Here is a 12,550-nt window from a genome sequence, read left to right on the forward strand (position 1 = left end):
AGTTACTATCTCCACAACGCTGTTACCGTGCACAATTACTGTGTCTATACCCCTGGGTCTGACCACACCGCAAACACCATGCACAGTTTCTGGCTCCACACCCCTGGGACCGACATCAACGGGAGAACCGTGCACAATTCCTGACTCCGTATGCCTGGGACCGACCACACCGGGAACATAGTACACAATCCTGTCTCCATACCCCTAGGACCGATGACATCAGGAACACCGAGCACAGATCCTGTCTCCATATGCCTGGGACCAACCACACCAGGAACACCATGCACAGTTCCTGTCTCCATATGCCTGGGACCAACCACACCGGGAACACCGTGCACAGTTCCTGTATCAATACGCCTGGGATGGACCACTCCGGGAATACCGTGCACAGTTCCTTTCTGTATACCCCTGGCACCGACCACACCGGGAACACCATGCATAGTTCCAATCTCCATATCCCTGGGACAGACCACATCGGGAACAACGTGCAGAGTTCCAGTCTCCATATCCATGAGACCGACCACACCGGGAACACCGTGCATATTTCCTGTCTCCATACCCCTGGGACCGACCACACTGGGATCACCGTGCACATTTCCTGTCTCCACACCCCTGGGAGCGACCACACCGGGAACACTGTTCATAGATCCTGTCTCTATACCCATTGGATTGACCACACCGGTTATACCATGCACAGTTTCTTTCCATAACCATGAGACCGACCACACCGGGAATACCGTGCACAGTTCCTGTCTCTATACCTCTGGCACCGACTAGACGGGAACACCATGCACAGTTCCAATCACCATATCTCTGGGACAGACCACACCGGGAGTACCGTGCACAATTCCTGTATCCACACCCCTGGGACAGACCACGCTGGGAACAACCTGCACAGTTCCTGTCTCCATACCCCTGGGAACGACCACTCCGGGAACACCGTGCACTGTTCCTGTCCATACCCCTGAGACCGAACACACCAGGAACACCGTGCACAGTTCCTGTCTCCATATGTCTGGGACCAAACACACCGTGTACACCGTGCACAGTTCCTGCCTCCACTCCCCTCGGACCGAGCACACTGGAAACACTGTCCACAGTTCCTGTCTCCACTTCCCTGGGAACAACCACACAGGCAACACCGTGTACAGTTCCTGTATCCATACGCCTGGGGCCGACCACACCGGGAATACCGTGCACGGTTCCGGTCTCTATACCCCTGGCACCGACCACACCGAGAACACCATGAACAGTTCCAATCTCCATATCCCTGGGACAGAACACACCGGGAACACCGTGCATATTTCCTGTCTCCATATCCCTGGGACCGACCACACTGGGAACACTGTGCACATTTCCTGTCTCCACATCGATGGGACCAACCACACCAGGAACACCATGCACAGTTCCTGTCCCCCTACCCCTGGGACCGAACACACCGTGAACACCGTGCATAGTTCCAGTCTCCATACGCCTTGGACCGACCACACCGGGAACACCATGCACAGTTCCTGCTTCCATATCCCTGGGATTGACCACACCAGGAACGCCGTGCACAGTTCCTGTCTCCCTACCCCTGGAAACGAACGCACAGGGAACACCATGCACAGTTCCTGTCTCCATACGCGTGGGACCGACCACACCGGGAATACAGTGCACAGTTCCTGTCTCCATACCCCTGGCACTGACCACACCGGGAACACCGTGCACAATTCCCGTCTCCATAACCCTGGTACCGACCACACCGGGGACACGATCCACAGTTACTATCTCCACAACGCTGTTACCGTGCACAATTACTGTGTCTATACCCCTGGGTCTGACCACACCGCAAACACCATGCACAGTTTCTGGCTCCACACCCCTGGGACCGACATCAACGGGAGAACCGTGCACAATTCCTGACTCCGTATGCCTGGGACCGACCACACCGGGAACATAGTACACAATCCTTTCTCCATACCCCTAGGACCGATGACATCGGGAACACCGAGCACTTTTGCTGTCTCCATATCCCAGGGACCAACCTCACCGCAAACACCGTGCACAGTTTCTGGCTCCACACCCCTGGGACCGACCACAATGGGAGAACCGTGCACAGTTCCTATCTCCATATCCCTGGAACCGACCACACCGGCAGAACCGTGCACAGTTCCTGTCTCCATATCCCTGGGACCGACCACACCGGGAGAACCGTACACAGTTCCTGGCTCCACACCCCTGGGACCGACCACAATGGGAGAACCGTGCACAGTTCCTGTCTCCATACCCCTGGGACGGACCACACTGCCAACACCGTACACAGTTCCTGTCTATACCCCTGAGTTCGACCACACCGGGAACACCATGCACAGTTCCTGTCTCCACACCTCTGGGACAGACCATACCGGGAACACCGTGCACAGTTCCTGTCTCTTTAACCCTGGGACCGACCACACTGGGGACACGATGCACAGTTACTATCTCCACAACCCTGTTACCGTGCACAATTACTGTGTCTATACCCCTGGGTCTGACCACACCGCAAACACCATGCACAGTTTCTGGCTCCACAACCCTGGGACCGACATCAACGGGAGAACCGTGCACAATTCCTGACACCGTATGTCTGGGACAGACCACACCGGGAACACTGTGCACAGTCCCTGTCTCCATATCCCTGGGACCGACCACACCAGGAACACCGTGCACAGTTCCTGTATTCACATCCCTGGGACAGACCACGCTGGGAACAACCTGCACAGTTCCTGTCTGCATACCCCTGGGAACGACCAACCGGGAACACCGTGCACAGTTCCTCTCTCCATACCCCTGGGACCGACCACAGCAGGAACACCGTGTGCAGTTCCTGTCCATACCCCTGAGACCGACCACACCGGTTACACCGTGCACAGTTCCTGTCTCCATTCGCCTCGTACCGACCAAACTGGGAACACCATGCACAGTTCCAGTCTCCACACCCCTTGGACCGACCCCACTGGGAACACCATGCACAGTTCCTGTCTCCATATCCCTGGGACCGACCACACCCCACACCGGGAACACCGTGCACAGTTCCTGTCTCCATATCCCTGGAACCGAACACACCCCACACCGGGTACACCATTCACTGTTCCTGTCTCCATATCCCTGGGACCGACCACACCGGGAGCACCGTGCTCAGTTCCTCTCTCCATATCCCTGGGACCGACCACACCAGGAGCACCGTGCACAATTCCTTTCTCCATACCCCTGGGACCGACCACACCGAGAACACCGTGCACAGTTCCTGTCTCCATACCGCTGGTACCAACCACACCGGGAACATCGTGCACAGTTCCTGTCTCCATTCCCCTGGGACCAACCACACTGTGGACAGTTTATGGTCTGCGTTAGCTTGGTCCGTTAAGCACTTCAGCAGGTGATGAAAACTGCCCAGCGGATTATCGGCATTCAATTGCCCAGCATTGAGAATATCTATCGGGAACACTGAGCAGGGCAAAAAGCATCATCAAGGACTTTTTAGTCCTTTTACATCCAGTAGGCGCTAGCCTGTCTCAGCTCCCAAACCAGTAGACTCAAAAGAGCTTTTTACCCCGAGGCTGTGACCATGCTGAACCTTGTATCACAGCGCTGAGTGGTATTGCTCTCACATTGTACTGCAGTACTTTTAGAATTGTTTGCTTGCTGAATGCACTTGATTTTATTTGCACAGAGTTATTTGTATGGAGCACTATTTTTTAACTTCTGGTTCATTGGCTTTGTATTTTAGTTGGCACCATGACAAAGTTCTATCTATCTATCCACTTTCCGGTCTGTGCCCACTACTCACCTTGCCCCCAGACCAGTGGCGTTGTGGCTGCATACTTCACCCTGTACCATCCTGTGTCTTCCATGGCAGCCAGGGTGATCGGGTCGATGAAGGTGTGCCGGGCCGAGCCCAGGGAGGTGGTCATGATTGATCCCTGCAGGATTCGGGACTCCCAATGAGAGGAGGGGGTGTTGAGGTGTTGCTAGAGGGGAGACATGATGTTTAAAGGGGAGGAAGGGAGAGGAATTGAAGGGAGAAGGGGGAAGAGAGAGGGAAGACACATGAATGCAGAGAGAGAGAGAGATGAATAGAGAGGCAGTGAAGAGAGGGGGAAGAGGGGAGAAATAGCAGGAAGAGGGGAGAAATAGCGGTAAGAGAGGAGGGAATAAGGGGGAAAGGGGAGAGCAGAGGGACAGCGAGAGAGGGATCAGAAATAGGTGGGGGAGAGAAAGGGACCAGAGAGAAAGAGACCAGTCTCACCCAGTTCTCCAATGGCCCCCCCAGCCTTGGGGACTTGCTTTGGAAATGAAGCTGCATTTGAGTAATGACAGATGGGGTGAAAATTCTCACTGTCCCATGGTCTGTGTTGGTCACCAAACTCCGCTGGGCGCAGTGCTGCTCCCCTGCAAGCACAGTGAGAGCAGGAGGCAGCACAGTTAGAAAAACTCTCCATCCCTTCTCCTGTCCATACACACCACCCTGTCTCTGTAACCCCCTCCGGTCTCCTACACCCCTCCCTGTCTCTGTAACACCCTCCAGTTCCCTACACCCCATCTGTCCCTGTAACCCTCTTTGGTTCCCTACACCCTGTCTGTCCCTGTAACCCCCTTTGGTTCCCCACACCTCTCCCTGTCTCTGTAACCCCCTCTGGTTCCCCACACCTCACCCTGTCTCGGTAACCTCCTCTGGTTCCCCACACCCCTTCCTGTCTCTGTAACACCCTCTGGTCCCTTACACCCCTCCCTGCCTCTGTAACCCCCTCTGGTCCCTTACACCCCTCCCTGCCTCTGTAACCCCCTCTGGTCCCCTGCACCCCTCCCTGTCTCTGTAACCCCCTCTGGTGCCCTACACCCCTCCCTGTCCCTGTAATCCACCCCCTGCGATTCCCCTACACCTCTCCCTGTCCCTGTAACCCCCTTGTGGTTCCCCTACCACTGTCTCTTTTTTTAATTTTTTTTTATTTTTCACACTATAAACCACATTGATCAAGATACATACATTTTCCTTTTCATATACAGTGTCGTTTTCTCCACCCCACCCCCCCCCCCGTCTTCCCCTCCCACCCTCCCTACCTCCCTTCCCATTCATTTAAAGTTCAGAATCTAAGATGCATTAAACCCGTCAAACAATGTTGTCACTCAATAAAAATAAACAAGAAATTCCACTGAGTCAGTTCTTTTCATTCTCTTCTCCTTCTGTCATTTTAGGTGGTAGATGTCCCCGGCCCCCTACCACTGTCTCCATAGCCCCCTCCTGTTCCTCACCCCTCTGTCTCTGTTACTCTCTTCAGTTCCCCACACCCTTCCTGTCCCTGTAACCCCCTCTGATCCACACACCACTCCCTGTCTCTGTAACCCTCTCCAATCCCCACATCACTCCCTATCTCTGTAAGCCATTCTAATTCCCATAGCCCTCCTGTCTCAGGAGCTTGATCTGGTTTTAAGTTCCACCTACAGGAATTTCCGGAACATTCTCTCCAGCTGCTGAACAGGCCCTTGGAGAATCCCAGAATGTGGAGCAGTTCATGGATGGTTGTCTGAAACAGAGATCCAAGTCAAGTTTATTGTCATCTGATTGTACAAGTACAACCAAACAAAACAGCTGGTCCTCGGTGCAAAACACGCAGACACACAACCAGACATAACACACATACAGACAAACAATACATATACAGGTCAAGTATTCATCTGTACAATGAATAAATAAATATTGTTTCATGAATATGAGAGTCTCGGATGGTCAGTGTGAGCAGTTCCTTTGGTCGTTCATCGTTCTCGCTACCCATGGGAAGAAGCCTGGCTCTGATCCTCCTGTATCTCTTTCCTGCTGGAAGCAGCTGGAAGGTACTGTGTGCAGGGTGGAAGGGGTCCTCAATGATTATGCACGCCCCCTTCAGACAACAACCCCAGTAGATCATGTCGATGAGGTGGGGGGTGGGGAGACCCAGTGATCCTCTCTGCCACTCTTATGGTCCTTTGGATTGACTTCTGATCCATTTCTCTGCAGATACCAGGCTATGATGCAGCCGGCCATAGGGCTCCTGCAGAAGGATAACTTCATGGTGGCCTCGTCTTCTTCAGTCCTCTCAGGAAGTGCAGTCACTGTTGCACCTTCCTGACAAGTCGGGAGATGTTGAGTGTCCACAATAAGGAACTTGGTGCTCTCCACTCTCTCCACTACAGAGTTGTTGATGTGTAGTGAAGGGTGATCATTCCTGATTCACAATCATCTCCTTCAACTTGTCCACTTTGAGACTCAGGTTGCTACTCTCGCACCATATCGCAAGATGTCAAGCGAGTTGTCAGAGAGGGGAGAGGATAGAGAGGGGTATCAGAAGGGGCAACTCCCACTTTGCAGGGTCAGAGGGATGCGCCTTTGAGAGGCAGTCTGAAGGATGTGGGTCTGGCAGAAACTAATGTAATGGAACCCATGATTGGACGTCCAAACTGGTCCCGCTTACAGGAGCGAGGAAGGGATCGGAGAGCGAGGGTCAAAGAGCGAGTGGTTAGAGAAGGGGGGTGGTCAGAGACAGGAGGGTCAGAGAGGGTGGTGGGTCAGAAAAGGTAGGGGGGGGTTAGAGAGAGTGAAGCCATCACAGAGGGCTGGGCTAACAGGGGGTTTGGCTGGAGAGGTGGGGAGGGGGGCAGAGAGAGAGGGGAGGTCAGAGGGTGCAACCCCTGAGATTTCAATTTCAGATTTACTGTCAGAGTACACACAATATTGGTACATCACATACAACCCTGAGATTTTTTTTCATGCGGGTGAGGCAGAATTGCCACTTATTGATAGTGCAAAAAAACTGTACACAATCTCGCAGAGCCGAGTAAAAGTGCGCAACCGCGCATGCGCGACCGATGCGCATGAAAAAAAAACACACTGACGGGAGGGGGGGGAACAGCTGCAGAGTCGATCTCCACAGCTGAGAGAGACACCTGCAGCACAGCAGCAGGTGCAGAACACAGACAATAACAACAACAAGAAAGAAGAGGGTAAAAAGAAAACAAGGAAACAACAGATGGTCAACCCAGAGGAAGAAGAAGAAGAAGAACAGAAAGAAGTGGAAGAAGAAGAGAAAAGCAAGAAAATGGATGTAACTTTTATTTTTAAATATATGGAATCAGTGAAAGAATGGCAATTACAAGAATTTGATGAGATAAAAAGAAGAATTAAGAATGCAGAAGAAAGAATGAATAAAATGGAAGTGGCCATATCAGAATTGGCAAAAAGAGTGGAAAATATGGAAAAACGAGAAACATTTGTAGATATGGAAGTAAAAGACTTAAAAGAGAAATTAGAAGAATCTAATAAAAAAGCTAAAGAGGTACAGGAGCTGTTAGCTCAGAAGATAGATATAAAAGAAAACTATAATAGAAGAAATAATATAAAGATAGTGGGCCTTAAGGAAGATGAAGAAGGCAAGAATATGAGGGAATTTATAAAAGATTGGATCCCCAGGGTCCTGGGAAGACCAGAATTACAGGAAGAAATGGAAATAGAGAGGGCACATAGAACTTTAGCCCCGAAACCACAACTGCAGCAAAAACCAAGATCCATTTTAGTAAAATTCTTAAGATATACAACAAGAGAAAATATATTGGAGAAAGCAATGAAGAAAGTAAGAGAGGACAAAAAGCCACTGGAATATAAAGGTCAAAAAATTTTTTTCTATCCAGACATAAGTTTTGAACTCCTGAAAAAGAGGAAGGAATTCAATACAGCGAAAACGATCTTATGGAAAAAAGGATATAAATTTATGTTAAGGTACCCAGCGGTACTTAAAATAATTATTCCAGGGCAACAAAACAGACTATTCTCGGATCCAGAGGAAGCAAGGAAATTTGCAGAACAACTACAAAACAAGCAGAGAGATGAACACATGTAATAAGAGTAAAAATGACCACGATCTATATGTATGTGTGTAAAGGGGTATATATGTGTATATATATAGTGTGCATACATGAATGTATCCGTATTTAGAGGAAAATATATAGAGTAAAGACAAGAATTAATAAGGGAGGGAAATGGAATAGAGGGAATAAGGAGGGAATTAAAAGAGTGACCTTTGTTACATATGAAAATTGAAATCTTTTCTGGGGGGGCTGGGTGGGGAGGAGTTATGGTCACTGCAAAATCAGCTGACGTTTGTAAGTGAATTCGCAAATCCAAATGGAGAGGGGCGATGTGGTTGTCAGACAAGAGATAAAGGACAACTCAGGAGGGGGAGCGGAGAATGGGGTTAAAGAAGTTTTAAATAGGGGAATAGGGAAAATGTTTGATGTTTTAGAAATGTTGTCTTATAAAGTGTTCAAAACAAAAAAGCAGAAATGGATAAGAAGGAAAGGTGATGATGGAGAAACGGAAAGGGAAGATAAACAAAGTATAAAATGGCTACGCTGAACTATATGACTTTAAATATTAACGGAATACATAACCAAATTAAAAGGAAGAAACTGCTAAATTTACTGAAAAAAGAAAAAATTGATATAGCATTTGTGCAAGAAACACATTTAACTGAATTGGAGCACAAGAAATTAAAGAGTGATTGGGTAGGACACGTAACAGCAGCGTCGTATAATTCAAAAGCAAGAGGAGTAGCTATATTAATTAGTAAAAATGTGCCAATTAAAATAGAAGAGGGAATAATAGATCCAGCAGGGAGATATGTAATGATAAAATGTCAGATATATTCGGAGTTTTGGAATCTACTCAATGTATATTCACCTAACGAAGAAGATCAAAAGTTTATGCAAGATATTTTTTTAAAGATAGCAGATACGCAAGGGAACATATTAATAGGAGGGGATTTCAACCTGAATTTGGATTCAAATATGGACAAAACTGGGAAAAAAATTAACAGAAAGAACAAAGTAACCAAATTTATAATTAAATCGATGGAAGAAATGCAACTTTTGGATATATGGAGGAAACAACACCCAAAGGAAAAGGAATATTCATATTACTCAGCTAGACATAAAACATACTCAAGAATAGACCTATTTTTGTTATCAGCTCGTATGCAAGATAGAGTAAGAAAAACAGAATCTTTGGCTTGGCTTCGCGGACGAAGATTTATGGAGGGGGTAAAAGTCCACGTCAGCTGCAGGCTCGTTTGTGGCTGACAAGTCCGATGCGGGACAGGCTGACACGGTTGCAGCGGCTGCAGGGGAAAACTGGTTGGTTGGGGTTGCGTGTTGGGTTTTTCCTCCTTTGCCTTTTGTCAGTGAGGTGGGCTCTGCGGTCTTCTTCAAAGGAGGTTGCTGCCCGCCAAACTGTGAGGCGCCAAGATGCACGGTTTGAGGCGATATCAGTCCACTGGCGGTGGTCAATGTGGCAGGCACCAAGAGATTTCTTTAGGCAGTCCTTGTACCTTTTCTTTGGTGCAACTCTGTCACGGTGGCCAGTGGAGAGCTCGCCATATAACACGATCTTGGGAAGGCGATGGTCCTCCAGTCTGGAGACGTGACCCACCCAGCGCAGCTGGATCTTCAGCAGCGTGGACTCGATGCTGTCGACCTCTGCCATCTCGAGTACTTCGACGTTAGGGATGAAAGCGCTCCAATGGATGTTGAGGATGGAGCGGAGACAACGCTGGTGGAAGCGTTCAGGAGCCGTAGGTGATGCCGGTAGAGGACCCATGATTCGGAGCCGAACAGGAGTGTGGGTATGACAACGGCTCTGTATACGCTTATCTTTGTGAGGTTTTTCAGTTGGTTGTTTTTCCAGACTCTTTTGTGTAGTCTTCCAAAGGCGCTATTTGCCTTGGCGAGTCTGTTGTCTATCTCGTTGTCGATCCTTGCGTCTGATGAAATGGTGCAGCCGAGATAGGTAAACTGGTTGACCGTTTTGAGTTTTGTGTGCCCGATGGAGATGTGGGGGGGGCTGGTAGTCATGGTGGGGAGCTGGCTGATGGAGGACCTCAGTTTTCTTCAGGCTGGCTTCCAGGCCAAACATTTTGGCAGTTTCCGCAAAGCAGGACGTCAAGCGGTGAAGAGCTGGCTCTGAATGGGCAACTAAAGCGGCATCGTCTGCAAAGAGTAGAATACTATCGGACCATTCACCCTTAATATTGACAGTAAAGCTAGAGGACATCCCTCCAAGAATGTATAGATGGAGATTAAACCCCATGTTACTTAAAAGGCAGGATTTTAGAGAATTTATTGAAAAACAAATTAAAATGTATTTTGAAATAAATACGGAATCAGTGAAAGATAAGTTTATACTATGGGATGCAATGAAAGCATTCATTAGAGGGCAAATAATAAGTTATGTAACCAAGATGAAGAAGGACTATAATCAGGAAACAGAGCAGTTGGAAAGGGAAATAGTAAATATAGAAAAAAAATTAGCAATGAAGAAAGATACAACTAAAAGAAGAGAATTGGCGGATAAAAAAATAAAATATGAAACACTACAAACATATACGGTAGAGAAGAATATAATGAAAACAAAACAGAAATATTATGAACTGGGGGAAAAAACGCACAAAATCCTAGCATGGCAGCTTAAGACAGAACAAGCTAAGAAAATGTTATTGGCATCAAGGAAAAAAGACAAACAAATTTCATATAATCCAAAAGAAATTAAGGAAAACTTTAGAGAATTCTATGAACAATTATACCGAACTGAAAACGAAGGGAAAGAAGGGAAAATAGATGAATTTCTGACTAAAATTGAACTACCAAAACTACAAATAGAGGAACAAAATAAATTAACAGAACCATTTGGAATAGTAGAAATACAAGAGATAATAAAAAAATTACCAAATAATAAGACACCAGGAGAGGATGGATTCCTAATAGAATTCTACAAAACATTTAAAGACTTATTAATTCCGCCCCTCCTGGATGTAATCAACCAGATTGATGAAACACAAAGCTTACCAGATTCATGTAAAACAGCAATAATTACAGTAATACTAAAACAAGGGAAAGATCCATTCTCACCAGCGTCATATAGACCAATATCTTTACTAAACACAGATTATAAGATAATAGCTAAACTATTAGCAAACAGATTAGCAAAGCATGTACCAAAAATGGTAAATTTAGACCAAACCGGATTTATCAAAAAAAGACGCACAACAGACAATATTTGTAAATTTATTAACTTAATTCATGCAGTAGAAGGAAATAAAGCACCTGCAGTAGCAGTTTCTTTAGACGCAGAGAAGGCCTTTGACAGAGTAGAATGGAATTATTTGTTCAAAGTATTGCAAAAATTCAGTTTACCAGAGAAGTATATTAATTGCATTAAAGCTTTATATAAGGGACCGTTAGCGAAAGTGACAGTAAATGGACATGTATCAAAGCAATTTAACTTAAGCAGGTCAACGCGGCAGGGATGCCCACTATCACCTTTATTGTTTGCGTTAGCTATAGAAACACTAGCAGAATTGATAAGAATAGATAATAATATAAAAGGAATTAAAATAAAAGACAAGGAATATAAAATCAGTCTATTTGCGGATGATGTTATAGTGTACTTAACAGAACCAGAACTATCAATAAAAGAATTATATAAGAAATTGAAGGAATATGGAGAAGTGTCGGGTTACAAGATAAACGTAAATAAAAGTGAAGCAATGCCTATGAATAATGCGGATTTCTCAAAATTTAAGAAGGAATCTCCATTTAGATGGCAAATGCAGGCACTAAGATACCTAGGTGTACAAATAAACAAAAATCTCGGCCAACTATATAAACTCAATTATTATTCACTAATGAAAAAATTACAGGACGATTTAGAGAATTGGAAAGATTTACCACTAACACTAATAGGAAGGATAAAGTGTATTAAAATGAACATTTTTCCAAGGATATTATACTTATTTCAGGCATTGCCAATACAACTGACAGAAAAATTCTTCAAAGAGTTAAAGAAAATAATAAGGAAATTTTTATGGAGAGGGGGGAAACCGAGGATAGCACTAGATAAATTAACAGAATGGTATAAACAAGGAGGCTTACAATTGCCAAACTTTAAAAATTATTATAGAGCCGCACAATTAAGATACCTATCAGATTTTTATCAAACAAGGGAAAAACCAGACTGGACGAGATTATAATTAGATAAAATAGGGGAAAAGATACCTGAACACATATTATATAAATGGGATGAAAAATTGGTACAACATAGAAGTTCTCCAGTATTACATCATCTACTCGGAAGAAGGTTCATGTAGAAAGAAATAAAACAAATTATCAATTACCAAAACTAATATTGATGCAAAATCAGTTACTCCCTTTTACAATAGATAACCTTTCCTTTAGAGAATGGGAAAAAAAAGGGATTAAAAGAATAGAAAATTGTTTTTCAGGAAGTAGTTTCTTATCCTTTGAACAAATGAGAGATAAGTACAATATAACTGGAGATACAGCGCTGGCATATTACCAATTGAGATCCTACTTGAAGGATAAATTAGGAAGCAGTTTGAGTTTGCCAGAGGGAAGTAACCTTGAATATGTGATCACAGATACAATGTTAATCAAAAGATTTATAACAAATATGTATATTAAACTGCAAGAAAAGGAGAATGAGGAA

General features: G+C 45.9%; 1 protein-coding gene across 1 annotated transcript in view; it reads right to left on the reverse strand.

Annotated features, from left to right (window-relative positions):
- The window catches only part of LOC138765512 (ciliated left-right organizer metallopeptidase), a 136,621-nt gene that overhangs the window by 100,274 nt on the left and 23,797 nt on the right, over window positions 1-12,550 (reverse strand). Inside the window, exons 6-8 of the mRNA XM_069942540.1 lie at window positions 5,465-5,546; window positions 4,271-4,413; window positions 3,812-3,992 (exon numbers count right to left, since the gene is read on the reverse strand). Of these exons, the coding sequence (XP_069798641.1) occupies window positions 3,812-3,992; window positions 4,271-4,413; window positions 5,465-5,546 (406 nt within the window). The remainder of the gene's footprint in view (window positions 1-3,811; window positions 3,993-4,270; window positions 4,414-5,464; window positions 5,547-12,550) is intronic.

This window comes from Narcine bancroftii, chromosome 5, assembly GCF_036971445.1.
Source record: "Narcine bancroftii isolate sNarBan1 chromosome 5, sNarBan1.hap1, whole genome shotgun sequence".
NCBI classification, from domain to species: Eukaryota; Metazoa; Chordata; class Chondrichthyes; order Torpediniformes; family Narcinidae; genus Narcine; species Narcine bancroftii.